A 25,022-nucleotide genomic window follows, 5' to 3' on the forward strand; every position below is an offset into this window, starting at 1 on the left:
TATTTTCTTCTTGAAGATATTCCCCCTGGTTGTCATCAAAAAATCAGTCATTGTCCTACCAAATGTTGTTCGAACAACATTCTGATTTCTACCTCTGTAGATTAGTTTGGCTCTGAGATCTCACCATTTAGTATTCAGGCTTGCGTTGAACTTACTGTTTTCAGTAGATTCCTGCACCTGAAATGGTATCTGGTTGGGCTTCTCCAGAGTGTCTCCAGTGTTTGACCAGTGTGCAGAGGTCAGACTCCCAGATGTATTATCTGAATCAGGGTGTCTAGGGATGCAGATGCTTCTTAAACAAATTTCCAACCAAGTCTTCTGCCTTCCTCATTTTTTTGTTGTTTCCTTGACACTCTTAGGAGCATGTGTTGCGTTCCCAACTGTGGGCTTAGATTTCAGAATTAACTACTCTGCTTAGTCACATGCCTTTTATCTATTCACCTTTCAGTTTGTGAAATTACCTTTCTTTCACATTCTCTTTGTTCTTGAGAGTTAATAGATTAAAATCTCCTTTAAGATGGAGAAGGAACTAAGGTAAAGAATGTGTTCATTGGATCATTTTTAATTGTGTCAGGGACATTGGTTTCTCTATTATTGTTGTCTATTTATTGTTATTTCTTGTTATTTTATATTACTTTTGTAAGGTTGGAGGTACTTCAGAAGGAATCATGGACGTACCATGACTAAGCTGATATTATATTCTTACTCTAATTTTTTAATTGAGGTATAACTGACATAAAACATAGTTTCAGGTGTACAATGTAATGATTCAATATATTGTATATATTGCAAATTGATCACCAATATAAGTCTAATTAACATTCAACACCATACATAGTTGCAAATTTTCTTTTTCTTGTGATGAGAACTTTAAGATTTACAGTTGACCCTTGAATAGCATGGGTTTGAGCTGTGCATGTCCCTTATATGCAGATTTTTTTCAGTAGTAAATATCACAGTACTAAATGATCTGCAGTTGGTTGAATCTGTGGATGTGGAACCGGTGATACTGAGAACCGACTAGAAATTACATTTGGATTTTCTACTGCATGGAGGGTCCTTGTCCCTAATCCCTGGTTGTTCAAGGGTCAACTCTACTCTCTTAGCAACTTTCAGATATGCAATTCAGTATTGTTAATTATAGTCACCACACTGTACAGTACATCCCCAAGACTTATTTATTTTATAACTAGAAATTTGTACCTTTTGACCCCCTTTACCCATTTTTGCCCGCTCCTCACCCTGCCCCTGGCAACCACCAATCTGTTCTCTGCTCAGGGTTTTGGGTTTTTGTTTTTGCTGTTGTTTGTTTTTTTTAGATGACACATATATGTGAGATCATACAGAATTTGTCTTTCTTTGTCTGACTTATTTCACTTAGCATAATGCCCTCAAGGTCCATCCATGTTGTCACAAATGGTAAGATTTCATTCTTCTTTATGACTGAATAATATTCCGTTGGGTATATATACCACATTTTCTTCATTCATCTATTGATGGGCATTTAGGTTGCTTCCATGTCTTGGCTATTGTAAATAATGCTGCAATGAACATGGGGTGCAGTATCTTTTTGAATTAGAGTTTTTGTTTTCTTCAGATAAATACCCAGGAGTGGAATTGTTGGATCGTGTGGTAGTTCTACTTTTAATTTTTTGAGGAACCTCCACTCTGGTAAGGAAGAAAGCATATTTCAGGAAAAATAAGACTTCAGCATCTCAAATTTAGGAAGCGATTTTGCCAGATATAGGGAAATAAAGCTGTATTACTCTGGGCCAGTGTTAGTTTCATTAGCTATTGGACTTAGTTCTGCCGTGGACTTACATGATATTTTTTTTACTCCTTTGCATTATTGCACACATGCAACTTACTTCTGGATGGTTGCTCTTTAAGTAATAGCAACGAAAGAAAAAATTGGGAACTGGAAAGAGTAAATTACTAGTAAAATCTTTTCTTCTAACAGAGAGAAGGAGAAATGGATCATCAGGTACGTTTGGCAGTTGGAAATGGCATACGGAGTGACGTATGGAGAGAATTTTTAGACAGATTTGGAAATATTAAGATGTGTGAGCTTTATGGAGCTACTGAAGGAAACATTTGTTTCATGAATCACACTGGGAAAATTGGATCAGTTGGGAGAGCGAATTTCCTTCACAAAGTAAGTACAATATTTTCTTTACAAAAGAAATATATTGAGATCTGCTAACCTCTCCTCTAGACTTTGTGCTTGTAAATTATACTAAATATTATCACCTTTTTTTTAAATTTGAGAACTTCTATAAATAACATAGTGGCCTCTAGATGAACTGTGGTGCCATAGATTGTAAAAACCTCAATTATCTCCCATCTTTTCCCCCGTAATATGGGGATAATGATAGTTAGTTCTTTTGTTCGGTTTTCAAATTTAATGATATAATGTATAAACAAGCATCGGTCCCGATATGTATTAATTTGACTCCATTTTCTGTGTTTTCAATCCACTATTTCTACTTTCCATTCATTTTTATATCACTCAAAAATTACATGTAGGCTTCTAATATATGGTTTCCTTAAAAACTATGTCAAGATATCACTAAAATTTTTAAAGTAGCCAAAAAATTACCTTCTTAGGAGTAAAAGACAGCTAATTTCTCAATAGCAACCATGGAAGACAAAATATAGTGGACAGATAGCTTCAACTTGTTTGGAGGAAATAATTATCAAAATAGAATTTATATTCAACAATAATATTTTTAAATAATAAAAATGAAAATTTTAAAAAAGTATCAAAATTTATATAACCTCAAGGGGAAATAAACAAATCCAGAATCATAGTAGAATATTTTATTTTAGCTCTTTACTATTTGATAGAACATGCAAAAAGTTTTTTCAATGACGTAGTGTATTAGAATAATACAATAACTAAACTATTTGAACTAATGAACATATATAGGACACTGCATTTAAAAACTGCAGAATATCCATTATTTTTAAGTGTTTATCACACATTCACAAAGATTACAGGACCACGTAGGGAATTCCAGCAAATTACATAGGCTTGAGTATATATGGATTATGTTCTCTGACCACAGTTTAATTAAGATGGAAATGTTTAAAATAACAGCTAGATCATCTCCTATATATTTGGAAATGAAACATCTCTAAATTTCTATGAGTCAAAGAAAAAAATCATAATAGAAAAATAGAAATAGAAATAGAAAATAATTTAAGCTGAATCATAATGAAAATGTTACATTTCAAAACTCAGATAAGAATAGCTGAGGGCTTCCCTGGTGGCGCAGTGGTTGAGAATCTGCCTGCCAATGCAGGGGACACGGGTTCGAGCCCTGGTCTGGGAAGATCCCACATGCCATGGAGCGACTAGGCCTGTGAGCCACAATTGCTGAGCCTGCGCGTCTGGAGCCTGTGCTCCCCAACAAGAGAGGCCGCGATAGTGAGAGGCCCGCGCACCGCGATGAAGAGTGGACCCCACTTGCCACAACTAGAGGAAGCCCTCGCACAGAAACAAAGACCCAACACAACCATAAATTAATTAATTAATTAATAAAAAAAAAATAAGAATAAAGAGACTTTAAAAAAAAAAAAGAATAGCTGAAAATTAGTGAGCTAAATATCCATTTCTATAAGTTAATTTTAAAAGACAACTAAAATAAACTCAAAGAATATAAAAGGAAGGAAGTAATAAAAAGCATATTTTAAAAAAGTAAAAAGAAACATTTAGTGAGGATTATCAAAAGAGATAAAAGTAGAATTTTTAAAGAGTAAAGAAATAGATTCAAAGCTGGTATAAATTGCCCTAATGTTTGAAACTTAAAGAAGGTACAAACTATTTTTATAATGCATTTTATGGGACTGTGAGGGTCTTGTTGACATTTCAGAAATACATGTGCATTGCGAACAAAAATAATTGGGGGAAGTAAGTGCTGATATTACCGAGTATTATTACATTCTTTACAGTTAATTTTCTGAATGGATTGCACTGGTTCTGTTAAAAATTTGGTATTCATAATTAAAGCTTTTTGGTGAAGCTGAGTCATTCCTAAGTAATCATGTAATAGGAATACAATGAAGATTTGTATTTTGTATTACTGGCTTGACTTCATTATAATTTTCTAATATCTTAAAGTCCCTGTCAGACTGTTATAATGTCCATAATGCAGGAAGTTATGATTGGCTCCAATTTATTTGGGCAACTTCTGATTTTTTTTTCTGTTTTTTTTTTTTTTTCAGTTTGAAAATGAAAAAAAAGTACCCAATGTCATATGAATTCTAGTCTTTTATCATTTCATTTGCATGTTGTTTCGTTACATAGCAGGTAATCAGAAAAAAATTGGACCAATAACTGTTTCATAACTATGTGAGGAGATTTAAGTGTGTCTCTCAAAAATTTAAACTTATTGGAGGCTTACACTTACCATCTCAGAGAGGAATCAGCCTCTAAATGGAGATAGGATGTTAAAAGTGAAAGAAAAAGATGAAGCAGCAACAGAGTTCCTCTGACCCAAATGTCCTTCTTCTGTGCTATGCTTACTATTTAAATGCATGAAACTGAAGGAAGGGGTGTCCCATATACGCCCCCAAAGCAAATAATATAAAAAATTTGGTGACAGTGCATTTGAGAGACAAATCCAAGTAAAAATTGGGGACCGCCTTCTCCTTTTCTATGCCCAGTAATAATAATTGGGAAGGAACAAACATGAAATCCATAGAGGAAATAAAACTTGAAAGAAAGGGAGAAAATGAATCTAAATAAAAAACAGCTAAAAATATATGGATGAACATCAAAATAATAAGTCCCCCCAAATGGCCAGAAAATGTTTAGAAAAACAATTTCCCATAGGTTAAAAAAATTGTAATAATATTCTCTTTAAACATAAGAGCTCAAAGGAAAATGCAAGGAAATCATAGATCAACAAATGGAGTTGGAAAGTAGGCATGCTCAACCCAAAGGACAAAGAATAAAAGGGAAAAATGAAAATATTACAGAGCTGAACACCACACTGAAGGACTTAAAAATAAACAAGACTGAAAACATTGTTAGCAAGATGGATGGGATTAAGGAGTTACACAGACGTAAAGAATAAGCAAATAATAATATAAAATAAATTAAAAAGGTAAATTTTGAAAGCATAGACAATGATCTGACATGTGCTTCATTCATGTTCTGGCAGAAGAAAACAAATTAAAGTGAAAACAACTATTTGAAACCTAATAGAAGAAAACTTCCTGAAAATAAAGATTTGAATCTTTAGCAAAAGAGCACATTATGTTCCAGGGGGAAAAAAATATGGTACAGAATGATCATAAGAAAATATATATATTCTGGTGAAATTACTGAACATAAATTGAAGAACCATAAGAAGATGCTAAGGCAGAAAAAGCAAGATGTACAAAGTATACGGTGAAGATGGGAAATGTCTCAGGCATCTTTCAAAACAAAAACGTTACACTCAGTGCCCCCTAAAAAAGAAAGTAATGTTTTCACCTAAGAATTTTAGTTCTAACAAACTTGTCCTACAAGTCCAAAGGCAACAAAGTAGTGTTCTCAGACTTTTAAGAAATCAGAGAATATAATTCCCATGTACTTACAGGAATATACTACTTCCTTATATTCACTGAATGAAAAATTCTAGTGAACCTGAAGATAAAGCAGTTTAGAAATTGAAGGAACCACCTTCAGTTGAAAGGTTTGATTGAATCCACTTAAATATAGAGGATTGAAAAGCTCTGAATTATGTTTATAGATCTAATGGAAGTATAAATCCTGACAATATAAAAATACTTATAACTAACAAAAATGGGAATTGTGTGGGAGGAGAGAAGAAGATATAAGTATTGATTATCTCATCTTTTATGGTGGTAAATCCATAGATACAAAGTAAAGATAAAGTATGAGACTTAATAAAAAGGCTCCTTTTGTTCACATTTGTATAAACTTTTTTTTATTGTCTTAAAGTAGGCATCTTTTAGAGACTAAGAAATTTAGCCAACTGTGAAGTTAGAAAACAGTTCATGTGGGACCACCTTCACATCTAACATCAGTTGCAGTTTGGGAGTCCCTAAGACCACCTTTAAGTTTGATCATTCACTGGAAGGAACACAAAGCTCACCAAAAGCCATATAATAGTTACAGTTTATTACACCTAAAGGATATAGATTAATATCAGTCAAGGGAAGGAACAGTAGGGTAGAATCCAGGAGGGTACCAAATGCAAGGCTTCCAGTTGTCCTCTCCTGCGAAGTCAGGAGGGTATTACTCTCCTGGAATTGATGTGTGACAATACATGTAGTATTGCCAACTCAGGAAGCTAACCCAACCTTGATGTCCAGAGTCTTTTGCGGGGGCTCAAGCTTTTAAATCTAGTTGGCTGCCTCTGTGGTCAACCTCCACCTCCAGTCCCTCAGGAGGTCAAGCTGGGTGACCCAAAGCCCCAACCCTACATAACATTATTGGCATGACTCAGAGACCCACTGTCAATCATAGAGTTACTATCTGGTTGCCCAAGGTCCTTAGGCAAATAAAAAGTCCTGTCCCTCATGACATTGTGAGGGCTTTGAGATTATCTCCCAGAAGCTGAGAGCAAAGGCCAGGCCTCTAATTAAATTTGCGGTTAAAGTTAAATTCTTTGACCCCATAGGGACTGGTATCTCTTATGCTAAAGACACATTTTAGTTTAACTTTGGTTCCATTTTCTTTTGTTAAATTCAAGAAAATTTAAATTGATTGCATTTACTAGAATGGTGTGGTTTCATTTTTCATAAATTATTTTACTAATCAGTTTCATACCTTTCCCTCTATTGATTTAAATGTTTGTAATGATGTTCATCAAATGCCTTTCTTTATATATATTTATAATAAGTTTCCTGACACAAGTACGCCTGACACAAGTGAGCACAGTGAACATAACACACGTAAATTCCTGCCCATGTGCAGGTCATGTTCTATAGAGGAGGAAAGAAAACAGACAAGATCAATAAATAAAATACAGTCTATAGCACATACTCATAAGTGCAAAAGAGGAAAATTAAACAGGGAAAGGAGACTGTGTGTGTGTGCATGTGTATTGGGAGGTGTTTTTGAAATTTTAGGTAGAATGGCCAGGGATCACTTTGTATTGAGAATATATTACACCATGTTAAGAATGGTTTACTTTTGGTTAAAATTTGGGGAAATTTAACTTTTTCTTCTTATTTTTCTGTTTTACTTGATTTTTTTTTAAATGATTATTTTTTAAATTCAAGTCTGCGAACCATTCAGAAAACTATGCTGTTGCATAACAGTGCATCCTAGAAATGAGTATTCATAATGTCCCAACTCTATATAATATTACATGTTACTATAGGTATATAAATGTATATTTATGATAGAGAGGTAGATGATAAGTTTATGAGTGTGTGTGTGTGTGTGTGTGTGTGTGTGTGTGTGTGTTTGTATCTTTTAAGGGTCTTCTGTTTAAGGAAACAGAGAAACCACCCTTTACCTATGGTGTAGGATAAATGAGCCTGTACTGTATAGGTCAAAGCAATGTAGTATAATGCTGAGGCAAAAAATCCTGAATTGGAATCACTGTACCTAGGGCTCTAGTTCCAGCTCTGCCACTACTTGACTTTTTGACTTTGACAAGTCACTTTCTTCTGGATTCAAAGTCTACTCATTTATTTATAGAGGAAATAATTTTTGTGTTCCCTTTCTAACTTCTAAATTTACAAATCTGAATATGCAAAAGCATACAGGTATGTGTGGGAACTCCAAGGGCCAGTGTGCACAGTCACATAGGTGTATGCTGTACAGTCCTGGGGACCCATTTGTCTAGACTGTTACAAATGAGACCCCCTGCAGCTGTGTTCTGGCCATGTATACCTCTTCCTGTACCTATAACTGTACATGTATGTATACTATACATTTAGGAGATACTGAAGTGTGGCATCTATTTCTTTATTTGTATTATTATAACCATTTTTGTAACCTCATGGGTCCTCTTGAAGGCAGGAAAAAAAATAGAAATCCTTCTAGCTGAGACTTAATGCTCTGATCCAGGCTACTTCTAGAAGTTGCTGTGATATATTTAAATTTCATTTGTATTATAAAATTACTCAATTTCTGACCATCAAGTCCCCTGTATCTGATAACAAGCACACTGAACAGTGATTTGGTGTGAAATGAATCTTACCCATGCATGTGGTTGCCAAATTAATCTAAAAGAAATAATGTTAAAGATGATATTACCAGTTGCTGGGCAACTTTTTCAAAATATAAAGCATGTTAAAACAGGAGAGAGTAATAAACAGGACTCTGTTCTAGTTTGGCCAAAATGATAAATGCAGTTCTGGAACCTCTGGAATCTTTCTTTTGACGAGTCATTAGGCAAGTAGCCAATATCCTATTAGTCCAATTACAGACAAAGACCAACAACATGCAAGCTTGCATTTTAATAAGAATCTTTATGTCTAGAGTAACAGTTTTTTTGCTTTGCTGTCTCTTTCATTGGCCCTCATCTTAAAATAGGATAATATTAATTTCTACCTTATAGGGTTTTTGATGATTAAATTAAAAGCTCTTAGCACAGTGACTGAGACACAGTAAGTACTCAATCAATATTAGTTGCTCTCAGACTTCCCTGGTGGCACAGTGGTTAAGAATCCGCCTGTGAATGCAGGGGACACGGGTTCAATCCCTGATCCGGGAAGATCCCACATGCTGCGGAGCAACTAAGCCCATGTGCCACAACTACTGAGCCTGTGCTCTAGAGCCCACGAGCCACAACTACTGAAGCCTGAGCGCCTAGAGCCTGTGCTCCACAACAAGAGAAGCCATCTCAATGAGAAGCCCGTGCACCACAACGAAGAGTAGCCCCTGTTGCCCCAACTAGAGGAAGCCTACACACAGCAACGAAGACCCAACACAGCCAAAAATAATAAATAAATAAATTTATAAAAAATATATATATTAGTTGCTCTCATTTGTATTTTAATTCCAACAATGAACTGTGATCGTAGTTACATGCTGACTTTCCTGAGATGTTTGTGTTTACTCTTTGATAATAAATAATACTATTACATTTATCTCATTAATTTTATTCATATTTTCCCATTTGTTCTTTATTTGTTCGTTTCTCTCCCTCTCCTCATGCTCCTCCTTCTTCTCTCTTGCTCTCTTTTGTTTGTCCTTCCTAATTCTTTTTTCTCACTTCATTTTATCACCTCCATTTTAGTTTACTACATGCTGGTTCAGCTTAATAAGATCGCTTGTTTAATTGATTGGGAAAACCTCAATTTTCTTATGCATGAAATGAGGGAGTTGGATTGAAGCAATCTGCAGTTCTCTCCCAGGGTCAGATTTTGAGGATCTGTGAATCTGCATGACATGGTAATATGAATGTTACAAGAGCAGAGGAGCTGGAAATATTGGGGGTCAAGGAGAGATGTCCAGTTAGCTTGTTTCCTGATGTGATGGGGATGTTCCAACAAATTTCCATCTTACACCACAACTGTGTACAGAGGTACGGAGGGTTCGTTTAAGGACATTAAGTTGAAAGGCCTGGGGAAAAGGTCTAAGTAAGTGACAAAAACAAGGACTTTTGAGGCATCTAATCCCTTTTAGGGATGGTAAGTTAAAATACACAACAAAATCCTTGCATTCACATAGTTGACATTTTAGTTCTATTAAAACTTTCCATTTCAAGGGATGTTTGAAAGATTGCAAAAAAGAGAAGGCAAGAAAGTGTCCTCTTAACTATAGTTAGCAGAGTATGTGATTTCGTGCAGGGATTGCTTCCTGGTACTCAAATTAGGGGAGTTCCCTGGCTATCCAGTGGTTAAGATTTCGATCCCTGGTTGGGGAGCTAAGATCCCACATGCCTCGGGGCCAAAAAACCAAAACATAAAACAGATGCAATATTGTAACAGATTCAATAAAGACTTTAAAAATGGTCCACATCAAAAAAAAAAACAACTAAAAAAAAAAGATTAAAATTAGTAAGGCTTTTCTAAGGTAAGGTGCAACATAAAAGAAGTGAAAATAAATGCCAGTACATGAGCGCTGGTTACTAACACCTTCAGTTTTGATTTTTAAATATTTATTTAACTTTTTACCAGGAAAGCTTGTTTTAATAAATCCACATTCTAATTCTGTATTTCAATTGACTGAAATTTAAATCTACTACCAGGAGATGTCATTGCACAAATAAATAACTAAATCTTGTTTTTTGTTTGATTTTGTTTTTGCAGCTTTTTTTCACTTTTGACTTGATAAAGTATGATTTTCGGAAAGATGAACCCCTTAGAAATGAACACGGCTGGTGTAGTCTTGTGAAAAAAGGTAAGATTCTTGTATTTGAAGATGTCTCCTCAGGCAAAGTTCCTGAATTTCTCTTTAATTACTGAATTTAGAAGAGAATACAGACAGTTCTGGGTGTACTCTGATGATTTTGCAAATATGTTCCTATAAAAGGGTTTCATCTTCAAGAAATTCATGGAAAAGACTCTGACAAGTACAGGTTTCTGGTAACTGACTGTACTGCTGAACTGAATGAATAAGCATTTTCAGAACTCTAATGAAAAACTGATGAACTCATAAAAGTGCTAACAAAAGATCAAGATGAAAAAAAAAATTAATTACATGGGACTGAGTGAACTGATGAGGATGAGTATAATTTTTGTGACTTTCTGTCTGAATTTAAAAAAAAAAAATCCCACAAGGACTCAGAGGCAAAGAATATACAAATCAATTTTCACTGCAAAGTAAAGGAGCTGTTACAGTGGAGGATTACTGGACTGAATGTCAATATTATGACATAGTAGGAGTGTGTTTCATGTTTGGTAATTGCAATCATTGTTGCTTTTGTTGTGGTCATCCATGTACAATGCTTGGTGTCAGTCTATTTATCTCTTGTAAAAATAAAATACAGTGTGTGTGTGTGAAAAAAAGAAAAAAGAAGAGAAGGAATGGTTATTTCTAATATGTGACTTATTTGGAATTTTAATGCAGGTAGAATGGTTTAATTATTAGAAGTTAGAGGCCCCACATGGGTCACTCAGATGGTAATTACGAAAATTTAAAAGTGATTACTGTGGGCTTATAGTTTTCTTAATCCACCACTCCTACAGTGCCATATGTCTAATGTCCTGTACCACCAAGATATAATATAAAAATGAATGGCAATTTATGATTCTATGTATAGTGGAAAGTGAGACAGACTTGGATTTAAATCTGGGCTGTCACACTTAGAAACTGTCCAACTTTGGGTAAGTCACTCAACCTGTCTCAGTCTCATTTTCTTCATATGCAGAGTAGAGGTGGCAGTATTTCTTTCGGGAGGTGATTGTTGATAGTTTAATGAGATGATGTATGCAGAGCCCTGTGGAGGGCCTGTCATGCGGCCAGTTACCTCCCTCCCGGCGCGAACCCGTGTCCCCTGCATTGGCAGGCAGACCCTCAACCACTGCGCCACCAGGGAAGCCCACAAAGAACTTTACTAAAGCACTCTTTTCTAGTGTGTTTTATTTATTACAATTACAATAATATCTGATATTGGAACTTGAATCCCAGAACTACTTATGCAACCTCAGGGTTTTTCAAAAACAGATTGTCCCCAAATATCTGCTTTACAATTTTGTAATTCTCATTATGGATTGCTCAATTTTATTTTACATTAAAGCATTGTGTCTTTCATAACGTATGCCTGGGAGGGAAAGATAAGTATACACTCTGACCTTTTTAAGCATTTGCAATAATTAATTTGTCAGTGAAGAAACTATCACCTGTGTCCTGAAGAAGAAAAATAAAGAACATAAATTTTAAGGGAAGTATAAAAGGCTTAGAAAATTCTGAAATGTATATAGGGGATGTAGATGGATGGGATATGCGAGGGAGGAGAGCCTTTGGAGTCAGATGGACCTGGTTAAAAACATTCCAACTTCAACATTTGGCAGCTGTGTAATATTGGGCAAATTACTTTTTCTTCCTCAATTTCACTTGTAAAATGAAGACAATATGAGACCCTGTCTTACAGGTTTGTGATGAGGATGAGATAGGATACATATGTAAAGTGCTCAGAATAGTGACCGGTACCCAGAAAGTGCTCAATAAGTGTAACAATGGCAGTGATTATGATAATGATGATAATGATGGTGTCGGTGATGACAGTGACAGTGATAGTGACGGGTCCCTGCTGAGTCAGGGCAGGCTAGTTTTGGCCAGTGGCATGTGTGCCCTTGGAACCCATAAAGCCTAGAGGAGTGGGAGCACTAAGAATTGAAAAGAGAGGGGCTTCCCTGGTGGCGCAGTGGTTGAGAATCTGCCTGCTAATGTAGGGGACGCAGGTTCGAGCCTTGGTCTGGGAAGATCCCACGTGCCGCGGAGCGGCTAGGCCCGTGAGCCACAACTACTGAGCTTGCGCATCTGGAGCCTGTGCTGTGCAACAAGAGAGGCCGTGACAGTGAGAGGCCCGCGCACCGCGGTGAAGAGTGGCCCCCGCTTGCCACAACTAGGGAAAGCCCTCGCACGGAAACGAAGACCCAACACAGCCAAAAATAAATAAATAAGTTAATTAATTAATTAAAAAAAAGAATTGAAAAGAGAGTGTTAAAATGACATAAATCACTTTAGAGTTTGCTGGAATACAGCCTCATCTAACCCATCACATAGATGTTAGCTGTCTTCACAGCGGCCAAAACAAGTCAACAATGGCCTTGAAATCTTCTGGGGAAGTGATTGCTGCTCCCCTTTGTCTTCTACTCTTAGAAGTAGTTTTTTACCTTGTTGATTGCTGGGCAGTATCTTGATTAACTTGAATAAGTCCGATTAAAAATTATTTTAAATAATGTGTCTAAATGTAAGTAAAACTAATAAATTTCGTGGCTTATCTCCTGTCCATTGAGGATTTCCAGAGTAACATTCCAGAGGAATAAAACGTAGTCTTAAGCTGCTAATAACATATTTATTAAATCAGAGATAATATTGTACAGAAAAATCATGGGGACTTGAATTTAAGTTCTAGGTCCATTCCTTTTTATCTGTTGGACTTTGCTAACATACTTCCTTCTTCTGGACCCTAGTGCCTTCCCTGTGAAATAGGGATTATAATGATCAATTTCAAAGGATTTCTTTGAAAAATTAATAAGATGACAGTTGCATTTCTCATGGGGCTTGCTCCATAGTAAGTGCCCAATAAATAAATATTGCTACCATCATAATCTTATTTAAAATTATTATTGTAGTTGTTATTTATATAATTGTCATTATTATCAGTGTAAGAATCTACATAATCAAAAAAAGTAGCCATTGCTGTATCCACCCAGGATGTAAAATAAATTTAATATTCCTTTCTTTACATTCAATTTCCTTTTTGTTAGTTTTTCCAAAGTGATTTGTGCTTTGGCAGTCTGTGAAACGGTGTTAGATTTAGGCACCCAGAGTAATTGATGTCAAATATAATAAAAATAAGTGCAGAGGAAAGTAAGATAAGCTACACTGGATGTGTTGGTCATATGTAACTTAGGTACATTCATGGTGTGTAATAATAGTTTTAATCAAATCACTGAAAATACCTCTCTCCCAGGGGAACCTGGACTTCTCATTTCTCCAGTGAATGCAAAGAATCCCTTCTTTGGCTATGCTGGAAATAAGAAGCACACAGAAAAGAAATTGCTTTGTGATGTTTTTAAGAAGGGAGATGTTTACTTTAACACCGGAGATTTAATGGTCCAAGACCAGGAGAATTTCCTTTATTTTTGGGACCGTATTGGAGACACTTTCAGGTATGAAATAGCGTCAGTTGCAAAGCTTGCTCAGTGATTGTGAACCCTGCTCTGAGTGAGGCTCTGTGGAAACATTATACACCACCTGCTGTCTACCTTCAGGGAACGGAGAGCTTTTATCTCAATAATGTCTCCCAGTTTAAAAATTCACTGCCCATCTGTTTCTAGATTGAAACATAAGTTACATTTTGATGTCATTTTTGTAATTATCTTAATGAATCATTTGGGTCCAAATCAGTGAGCTCCTTTTTTTTAGCATATGATACAGGCAGGCTGATGTGAAGTCTAAATGGTAAGGTTAAAACAGAAAACCAATTTAGTCAAATATGGTCTAATTCTTGACCTAATGGCAAAAATAGTGAAACAGCAAAATTTCCCTTTCTTATATTTGCTTTTTTAATTCCTTAGGGTTATTTTAGGCTTATGAATTTATTTTGCTTTACTAATCAATGACTATAGAACAGTAGAGGACAGACAGTAGACAGTCCAAAAACGTTTGAATGAATAAATGAATTATACTTCCTATTTCCTCACCTTCTTTGTGTCATGTTAGGAGGTCACCTTATGTAAAATCATTTTAATTAAAACATTCATGTGCATTAAAAGAGCCAAAGGGGTTAATTCCTAGAAATTAAAGGGGGTCAGTACACTGAAAGACAACTATAGCTTTCCTTTCCATTTTTTCTATCATTAGAGATAGAGAATGCTTTGTACTTCACTGTTATTATATTACAAAACAAAGAGGGATTTGTTGTTTTTTTTTTAATGACATATTAAAAAAACCCTTTTACAGTAGCAGTTCATACCAGTGAGACACAGATAATGTAATTTTAAATAAAAAACAGATACTGATGTAATTTTAAATAAAAACCAGATACTGACTTTGTTGACTTCTCAAAAAAGTTCTTCCTTAGAAATGTTTTTCATTTTGAAAACTGCCATTATTTTTTATTATTAGGTGCTTGCACAGAGCCAAATGCAAGGCACTAAAACTTAAAGCTGGGCACCTCATTCTTCAAGTATAGGTAACTAACTGGAACTTGTTTTTTGTTTAGATGGAAAGGGGAAAATATTGCAACCACAGAGGTTGCCGATATTATTGGAATGTTGGATTTCATACAGGACACAAATGTCTATGGTGTGGCTGTACCAGGTATGAATATGTTTCAGGTTTGGAAAGGGTTCTCAGAATGTGCCACTTTCCTTTCACTTTGCAACAATTTTATTAATTCAGCATTTCATTTTTCACATATTAAAATAAATATCTTAGTTTTGGCTTGGCAAGTAATGCCCTAGACCAAGCTAGCAAACTTCATGGTCACACCAGGGGAAAGGTACCAACTGCATTTTAATGTATGTGTGTATTTCTAAGCAGATCTTGAAAACTCTGATCAGTGACTCACTGCTAGAATATTTACAGCTTTTCAATGGTCTGTTATTTTTCTCTTGATGACTAGAGTTTATACATACCACTAAATAGGAATGTGTTCTAATTTAAATGTTTAATAACACTGACTTGTAGTTAAGTTGAATCTTTTTCAGAAATTATTTTAAAATCTGGTTGGCCTCATTTATTGTTATAAATATGCCTATGAGGATTGTCTCACGTTGGTGAAAATGGCAAAGAAAAGTGACCAACTTGAAATCACAGGACAGCTATTCCCCTTTACTGCCTTTTTTTTTTTTTTTTAAATAAATGACAGTATTTTCCAATTAATGTTTGTAGGTGCAGGGGACACTGAGTGTGGGAATGTTTGGATAGGGGGCAAAGAAAGAGGATATTAACTCTAATAGACAGGCGCTGGGTGCTGGGAAAATGCTACAAGAGATTCCAAAGCCCTGGAAAAAAGGTGGCGTGATAAGCAGTAAGCGATCTGTGGAATTAATTGTGGAAATACCTGCCTCTAGTTTCTTAACTTGAACATATTGAATAATACCCTTTATTTTTTGCATTGATGCTTAACATGGACATTTCTCTAAAATATATTTGCCTTTAAAAAAATGTTTCCTCTTAATATTTTATAATAATAGTGGCAGGATGCATATTATGGGTCACTTATGGTGATTTCTATTCCATCTATTTCGTTTTTGTAGTGTAAACAATTAAACATAGACTCTGCACTTCCTTCCTCCTAAATCATTTCTAGGGAGTAAATCATATGCTCAGGGAAAGACCCTCTCATTTATGCTACTGTTGCATTGTTATTGCTGCAATAGATGATGTAATGTCTACATTTGTAACAATTAGTGTGTAATTAACTGGATTTTTTAAAAAGTTCACCTACCACTTGTAAAACTGATGCTATTACAAACTTTTTTTTTTCAGATTATGAAGGAAAAGCAGGAATGGCTTCTATAACTTTAAAACCAAATACGTCTTTAGACTTGGAAAAAGTTTATGAACAAATTGTAACATTTTTACCGGCTTATGCCTGCCCACAGTTTTTAAGAATTCAGGTAATTTTACCTACCCATAAAATTTAAGACCAGGAATCTGGAGATGGTTTAGTTATAAAATAATATTTACCGCTTAGATAATAGGTGCATTTTATTTTTATTAGAAAATTTCAAGAACAATGAAAAGAATTGGGATGCTAATTTATGCCATACTTGAAGCCTAATTATAGAAGGGAGGACAATAAAATGCTAGGAAGTCTTTGTCGTCGTCCTATTTGTTGCTCTTCTCCTCTTCAATCAGATAAATGAGGGGCCCAGTGATGGTGGCAAGCCAAACCCAAATCTTACACATGCCTTCGTGCTTTGTGAAGACATTTGGTGCTGTGTACCTAATATTAGGTTCCACCAAGCTGACATCAAAGTGTCTGCAGGATGTGTGTAGACCCTCAAGGCAATTGGCTTTAAGCAATTTTGCCTTTAATGTTTTATCTTCATTCTGTCCAGTCTCCTTCGGGGACCTTATATTTTGGGGGAATTCTGAACTCATTGGTTTTGAGAGGTGGGCTTTCTCTTGTTAGGCTGCTGGAGTAAAGTCCAGTAAAAAGGAAACGAATTTTCTCAGCTCCTGGGTAACTTTGCCTGCTCATTTATCCAGCCATTTATTCATTTAATATTGTGCCTCAAATAGAATTTCCCAAAGCTAGTCTTCATCATCTCTTAACATCCCATCACATAGAATTTTTCTGGATATGTTTGTCATATCACTGTTACATCCCTGATAGAGCAATAGCTGACTTAATATTCTTTTTTAAAGCATTTGCTGGGTAATCCTTGTGGCCAAGTCACTGCTTGGCCAATGAGACACATCATCTAAACTGTCATAAATACATATCCATTTACATAATATTTTAAGAGCTTTTACGTATATTGTCTCAGATTATTTTCATAGCAGTCCTCTGAAATAATAAAGGTAGCTAAATATGAAAAAGAAGTAACACGGTTTTAATTGAAATTTTTGAAATAATTGTAGATTCACATGCATTTGTAAGAAACAATACAGAAAGATCCTGTGTAAATGATTACAACCAGGATATTGACATTGATACAATCCACTCATCTTATTAAAATTTCCTGTGTTTTACTTGTACTCATTTGTGTGTATGTGTGTATTAAGCTCTATACATTTTTATTACCTGTGTAGCTTCATGTATCAATGACCATAGTCAAGATATGGACAATTCCACCACCACAAGGCTCCCTCACGTTACCCTTTTATAACCACACCCAGCTCCCTCCTGCCCCTCCCATCTCACCCCAGAAAGAATGGATTTTAATTCTTAGTAGAGTAGAAAGTTGATGGATCAAATAATATTTTAAACATTTTCTTCCAAGGGCAACTTAAAAGTCACTGTCATTAAGCAGAAGAAATATTTTGTCATAAGACTCCTCTATAAGATTAAATCAGTCTTGTATGAATTTAGAAAATATTTTAGGATCATTAAACACCTAAAAGAACTTGGCCCATGAGTGTTACGTTTATTACAGTATTTGCTATAGTTAGCACAATGCATGACACTTAGTTGGCACTAAAATTATTTAATAAATAAATTATAATAAATGATCTGATATAAGCAATGCAAACATATAAGTTACTTCTGACAAAATGAATAAGACAACTATCTTATTAAAAATATGTTTAGCACAAATTTATAAAGGATTCTTTTCGGCAATAAATTTACAAAAAATTTTTAAATGTGATATTACTCAGTATGGCTGAGATGAAATTAAACTGGTCCTTTCATTCTGCTTGTGGGAATGCAAATTGTTATGATCTCTCTTGAAAATAATTTGGTAAATATGTGATCACACTCTTAGAATTTGCATATATTTTGATTTAGTAATTTCATTTCCAGAAATTTACCCTTAGGACATAATTAAAGATACACAAATGTTATATATAAAATGTTATTATTTATGTAGTAAAATTTTTTAATATTCTCTATATAAGTTCAAGAATAAGAGTAAGGTTAATTAACATATTATAATTAGATGAGGTCTTATGAAACCATTAAAAAGTGCCATTTTGATGAAAATTACCTAACCTGGAGAAACATACCAGGAATAATATATTTTTTTAAAGAAGGCAGACTATCAAATTGTATAATGTGAACTAATTTTTTTAAAAAGAGAAAAGAATATGTGTTTCTACACAGTTACATCTCATTCTGTGATGACAGTGTTGGATAGGGGATGAGATCAGAGAAGAAGGTTCAAAGAAAAGTTGACTTAGTTGTATTCGTTCAGAAGGATGCATAAAAATGGCCAAACTACTCATAGAACCTTGCATGGACCCTACATGTCATCTGACTTAAAACAAGGTTGCTTCCCTATGCCTGAAACTACCACAGAGATAATATCCTTGTCTTCTTTAAATTCCTTAAAACAAAGATTCTTAAATTTTCTCAATTCATAACATCTTTAGTGTCTTAGTAATTATTTCATGGCACTCTTGGGCCAAAACAAATACCTAAACATTCATTTATTCAGTACTTAGGGCAAAGCAAAATAACTATTTAGGTCTAATAAATTAGTTGCTGTTTGAAAAAATAATGCATATAAATGGAAAGAAAAATGCTTTTATTTCATATTTAAATAACCACATGTATTAAGGAGATGTAACTTGGACATTGCACAGCTCCTCAAATTTTGGAATTAGATTGTGCTAAACAGGGCCAGACTAATTCCATATTCCACCTTGATTTTTGGTTATACTTGCTTTTTATCATAGCAACCACCAAAAACCCTGTTTCTCAAAGATATGATGTCATTGAAAAGAATGTATCATAAACTAATATTGAAACTGTGAACTACCTTGACCAAGTAGTTGGTAGTGTGACAACAGATGTCACTGGGTTTACCTTGAAAATTTTAAATATCCTATGGGGACTCTGGCAATTCACTGAGGTACTATGAGGCACCTCAGTGCATAGTTTGGGAACCCAAGTTTTAGATCATTCCTTACCCCCTCTGGTTCTTGCAGTATTCTGCCTTATGGAATAGATTGCTGTCTTTTATAGCTTTTACCTTCTTGCCGTCTAGTAGCATTCTTTGTAAATAATATTGCCTTGACATTGGATTGAAGAGATAAACCTATATGTTTTAGACATATCTGTAATCAGTTATTAGCTATATTCATAACTCTATGTTGAATGAAGTTCACAGGAAAATCAAGGTAAAGATTTAAGTGTTCTAAAGAGCATTTTAAAATTTCTAATATTAAATTATTAGTTTAAAAAATTATTTATTTTCTTTATTAGAAAATAAAGATGGTCACTGGATATAAAAATGTTATAATTATATATTACAGTCTATATTGTTGAATATTTTATTTGTATATTATACATAACATTGACTGACTCCACTAATCCTGGTCACTGTTTTATAGGAAAAGATGGAAACAACAGGAACATTCAAACTACAGAAGTTTCGGTTGGTGGAAGAAGGATTTAGTCCATTGAAAATTTCTGATCCACTTTACTTCATGGATAAGTTGAAAAAATCATACGTTCCATTGACCAAAGAAATTTATGATCAGATAATATTAGGGAAGATTAAACTTTAAGCTTTTATTATATATGGGATTTTCCTATGCTGCTTAGGAGAAGTGAAAGGAGAGTATGTGATTCTTTAATATGAAATGGGGAGAGGGAACTGACATTAAGCATGGGCTATATTTCCTTAACATGCAACAATTTTTCTTTAAGTACTAACTTTAATTTGTTTTAATTGATAACAAACTTTGGGTGATTATTCTTTTTACCTATTTGGGATTCAGTGCATAAGTAAATATCTGCCTTAAAGTTTTTAAATAATAAGTGGTTAACAATTTAGACATCTGCTAAAAATTTACTTATTAATATTTAAAATTTCTAGTTTTGAGTAAAGGGTTAAATTTTAATCAAATATTTGATTTTTATGTGCCCTGTCCTATAACTGAATAAAACCATCTTTATTAATATGAGTTTTGAAGTTTTGTTTTGATGTTTTTAATTGTAAATATTCATTCAAAGGAAGGTAACTAACTAAATGTATGCGCTCCTGTCTCCCTTATCCTAAAACTCACATTAAGATGCTAGAAGAAATGTAAAAATATGAAACAACAAAGCATGAAAACTGGTAAGCCCAAAGCATTTAGGAATTTTGGGAAGATACATAAATGGGATCAAATTGATGCTAAAATCCAACAGAGCTGTAAAAACCACTAATAATACAGGGAAAGAATAGAGTAGACTAGGGCCCATGTGTTAACACTAAGATCAGAGGCATAAAGGCTTTGAGTGTGAACAGGTTTTTGAGTAGTTAACTGGGAAATGTATCATAAGGGTAGTGTAATAAGCACAATGGTACTTATCTCCATCTGGAAGCACCAGGCTCCAGTGTTTGCCTCAAGCCAAAAACATATGAGAGACTCTCTTTCCAAAGTGAGCTAACTTCCATGGTAGGGGGTGGTGGAGCTAGACTAAGAAGCAGAGTAGGGGACAATGGCGACTGCGTCAGCCTAAGTGGGCCTCCATTTTCAAGTGGTTTCTGGACATTGCCGCGGGAGCTGCAGTTGTCTCAGACTTGATTGGCAGCGGCAGCTCGTGTGTGCGCTTCTGCCGTGTTCTGGATCGAGCGGCAGCAGCAAGACCTGACAGGGTGAACCAGCATCAGCTTGGCCTCTTCGCTCACTTGGACCCTGCCCCTGGGCTAAGTCGGCAACATGAGCGGCAACAACTTGGATGCAAACGACGAGTTTGATGAGCAGTTGCGAATGTAAGAATTGTACAGAGACACCAAGGACTGTGACACCCAGAAAGATCCCAGTGGAGAAACCGATTCTTTCGGGCAGCAGCCGACTGACACCCTGTATGAATGGGACCTGGACAGGAAGGCATGGTTCCCCAAGATCACTGAAGATTTTATTGCTACATATCAGGCCAATTATGGCTTTTCTAATGATGGTGCATCTAGTTCTACTGCGAGTGTCCAAGATGTCAGTGCTAGGACTGCAGAGGAACCTCCGCAAAGAAAAACTCCCGAACCCAGTTATCCCAAAAAGAGGGGAGAAAAGAGAAAGGCTAAATCAGGATGGTTTCATGTTGAAGAAGACAGAAATACAAATGTGTATGTGTCTGATTTGCCTCCAGACACTACAGTGGATGAATTTATACAGCTCATGTCCAAGTTTTGCATTATTATGAGAGATCTTCAAACAGAAGAATTTAAGGTCAAGCTTTACAAAGATAATCAAGGAAATCTTAAAGGAATGGACTTTGCTGTTATTTGAAGAGAGAATCTGTGGATCTCGCATTAAAACTTTTGGATGAAGATGAAATTAGAGGCTACAAATTACATGTGGAGGTAGCAAAGTTTCAACTGAAAGGGGAATACACCTCAAAGAAGAAGAAGTGCAAAGACTACAAGAAAAAGTTGTCTATGCAACAAAAGCAGTTGGATTGGAGACCTGAGAGAAGAGCTGGCCCATCCCAAATATGCCACGAGCAAGTTGTCATCATCAAAAATATGTTTCATCGTATGGATTTTGAGGATGATCCACATGGATTTTGAGGATGATCGTTCATGCCGAACGAGATCAGAGAAAACCTTCAAGTAGAGTGTACAAAGTTTGGACAAATTAGGAAGCTCCTTCTCTTTGATAGGCACCCTGATGGTGTGGCCTCTGTGTCCTTTAGGGATCCCGAGGAAGCTGGTTATTGTATTCAAACTCTCAATGGAATGTGGTTTGGTGGCCATCAAATCACTGCCCAAGTGTGGGATGGGACTACAGGTTATCAGGTGGAGGAGACCATGAGAGAAAGGGAGGAAAGGCTGAGAGGATGGGAGGCTTTCCTCAACACTCCCAAGGCCAACAGAGGCCTTCAGCATTCAAATTCCATCTGTGCTCCAGAAGGGTGGGACCTTCTAGAGTTAGGCATTTTTCAGAGCACCCTGGCACATCTCAAACAAATGTTCAAGAAGCCGCAACTGAAATGGCACTTGAAGAACTTATAGATGAAAAGAAGTTTGAAAAAACAGAAGATAGGGGACAAGATGAAGAAGCTGCTTCTGAAAAAGATGCTAAAGGAAGTGGCCCTGAAAAAGAGGCTGAAGAAGGCTGTCCCCAAAAAGAATCTGAAGAGAGCTGCCTCGAAAGAGAGTTTGAGGAAGGCTGTCCCAAAAGAGAGCGTGAAGAAGACTTCTCCGACGGAGAGTCCAGAGAAGGCAGCGCGAGACGTAGCATGAAGAGGGTAGTCCTAAAAAAGGGTCGAAAGAGAATGGCCCTGAATGAGAGTCCAAAAAGAAGAGACCCAAAATGGATCTGGATGAGAATGGCCTTGAGCAGGAGTCTGAGGAGGAGGCCAGCCCCCAAAAGGCAGCTGAAGACAGCAGCTCAGAACGAGGGTCTGAAGAGTGCTCGGAAAAGCAGTTTGAAGATGACTCTGAAAAAAGAGTTAAAAGAAGACGGCCTTGAGAAAGGTTTTGAGGAAGAGGGCTCTGAAAAGGAATTTAATGAAAACGTTTCTGAAGAAGAGTTAGAAGAAAATGACTCTAAAAAATCAGAATTCAAGATGACAGCTCCAGGAAAGTGTTTGATGAAGAAGGCTCTGAGAAGGAATTTGATAGAGTCAGATGAGAAGGAAGAGACATATGAAAAAGTATTTGACGATGAGTCGGATGAAAAAGAGGACAAAGAAGCAGAAGAAGAGGGGCTTGGGAGATGCAAATGAAAAGGATGAAGAAGACGATGCAGCTGAAAAGATGTTTGAAGATTCAGATGGAAAAGAAGATGAGGAAGATGTAGATGTAAAAGAATATGAAGTGATAGATGAAAAGATGTTCAAAGATGACAATTCCAATGAGAAGTTGTTTGATGACAATTCCAGTGACAATTTGAAGATTCCGATGAGAGAGGGACTGCAGGTGGTTTAGGGAATGTTAAGGAGGAAGGGCCCCTGTCTACAGGCAGCAGCTTTGTCCTCAGTAGTGATGACGATGATGACGACACTGTTTAATCCCTTAAACTTGCTTTGTAGGGCAATTCCTCCATCTCCATTTTGCTTCTGCTCCAGGGTAATTACTAGTAGTGTTACATGAATGTGTGCATAGAGGTAGGATGCCATCAGATTAATGCAGTGAAGTGTTCATGGTTACCTGTACTTAATGATTTTAAATACATGTGAATTGGCTTTTCAGTTCAAACTTCATAGCATAATACAAGTCAACTGGATCCTTGCCCTTTGTCAAATTTGTTAAGCGCATGCAGAATAATATTTTTTAAAGTATTCTGATTGAAGTTTGTGATATTCAAAAATAAAAAATAAGTTGTTAATATGAAAAAAAAAAAAAGGAAGAAGTAGAGTAGGACCCAGCAGCAAACTCCTTTGTCCATAAACCTAATTCTCTGTACAACCAGAAGGAAAGTTGACTTTGCCTCGTGTTGCCTCCATATGCTAAAAAGTTTATTTTGGTTGGAAGAGAAGTTGCAGATAGTTCCTTTTTGTCATTGTTAAGAAAACATGTGTTATAAAGTTAAAACATTTTTTAAATGTAAACGTTAACCATAAGTAGCATAGAAATAAAAGGTCACACTTTCAAATGAAAAAAAATGAAAGAGAAAGTAATATCAGTTTTGCAAAAATCCATAATTTTAAGAGAAAGAAATTTTTTAAATGAATAGAAATAGAAAAAGTTAAGTAAATCTAAGGATAGCCATGTTCCCACTATATAAATGAGAATGGATTAACTGTCTTTATTTAAAAAATATTAAGTAAATGAAGAAATTGGCATTTAATTTTTATATTGATGATCTGGCTGTTCTTTACCTTTCCCATTAAAAAACTGTTTTGCCTTTATATTTTTAATTTAGATTACAATGCTATAAATCTGAATGAACTTTTTTTACTAATTCATAGCTCTTTAAAATCTTTGGAGACTAGATTGGGAGACAAGATGGTGGAGTAGAAGGACATGAGCTCACCTCTTCTTGCAGAAACACCAAAATCCAAGTAACTGCTGAAAACCATCAACAAAAAACACTGGAACCTACCAAAAAAAGATACCCTACATCCAAAGACAAAGAAGAAGCCACAATGAGACTGTAAGAGGGGTGCAATCGCGATAAAATCAAATTCCATACATGCCAGGTGGGTGACCCACAAACTGGAAAATAATTGTACCACAGAAGTTCTCCCACAGGAGTAAAAGTTCTGAGCCACATGTCAGGCTCCCCAGCCTGGGGGTCTGGCAATTGGAGGAGGTGCCCCCAGAGAATCTGGCTTTGAAGTCCAGCAGGGTTAGATCACAGGAATTCCACAGGACTGGGGGAAACAGAAACTCCACTCTTGGAGGGTGCACACAGGGTCTCTTATGCACCAAAACCCAGGGAAAACAGTGAACTCGTAAGAGACAGGGCCAGACCTACCTGGTAGTACTGGAGGGTCTCCTGTGGAGGTGGGGGGGGGTGGCTGTGGTTAGCTGCAGGGACAAGGACACTGGCAGCAGTAATTCTGGGGAATACTCATTGGTGTGAACACTTTCAGAGGCCACCATTTTCTCAACAAGACCTAGCCCCACACAATAGCCTGTAGGCTCCAGTGTTGGGACACCTCAGGCCAAACAACCAACAGGGCAGGAACACAGCCCCACCCATCAGCAGACAGGCTGTTTAAAGTGTTCCTGAGCATACAGCTGCCTGATAAACACACTCCATGACTCGGCCCTGCCCACCAGAGGGATAAGACCCAACTCCACCTACCAGTGGGCAGGAACCAGTCCCTCCCAACTGGAAGCCTGCACAAGCCTCTTAGACAGCCTCATCCACCAGGGGC

General features: G+C 36.1%; 1 protein-coding gene and 1 pseudogene across 1 annotated transcript in view; both read left to right on the forward strand.

Moving 5' to 3' along the window:
- The window catches only part of SLC27A6 (solute carrier family 27 member 6), a 57,502-nt gene extending 37,463 nt beyond the window's left edge, over nucleotides 1-20,039 (forward strand). Inside the window, exons 5-10 of the mRNA XM_007188510.2 lie at nucleotides 1,961-2,155; nucleotides 10,225-10,315; nucleotides 13,557-13,755; nucleotides 14,811-14,908; nucleotides 16,082-16,212; nucleotides 19,598-20,039. Of these exons, the coding sequence (XP_007188572.2) occupies nucleotides 1,961-2,155; nucleotides 10,225-10,315; nucleotides 13,557-13,755; nucleotides 14,811-14,908; nucleotides 16,082-16,212; nucleotides 19,598-19,774 (891 nt within the window). The 3' untranslated portion in view covers nucleotides 19,775-20,039. The remainder of the gene's footprint in view (nucleotides 1-1,960; nucleotides 2,156-10,224; nucleotides 10,316-13,556; nucleotides 13,756-14,810; nucleotides 14,909-16,081; nucleotides 16,213-19,597) is intronic.
- Nucleotides 20,040-20,914: 875 nt separating this feature from the next.
- On the forward strand, nucleotides 20,915-23,207 carry LOC102998742 (HIV Tat-specific factor 1-like; annotated as a pseudogene).
- Nucleotides 23,208-25,022: the final 1,815 nt, after the last annotated feature.

The sequence above is a fragment of the Balaenoptera acutorostrata genome, chromosome 2 (genome assembly GCF_949987535.1).
Source record: "Balaenoptera acutorostrata chromosome 2, mBalAcu1.1, whole genome shotgun sequence".
NCBI lineage: Eukaryota > Metazoa > Chordata > Mammalia > Artiodactyla > Balaenopteridae > Balaenoptera > Balaenoptera acutorostrata.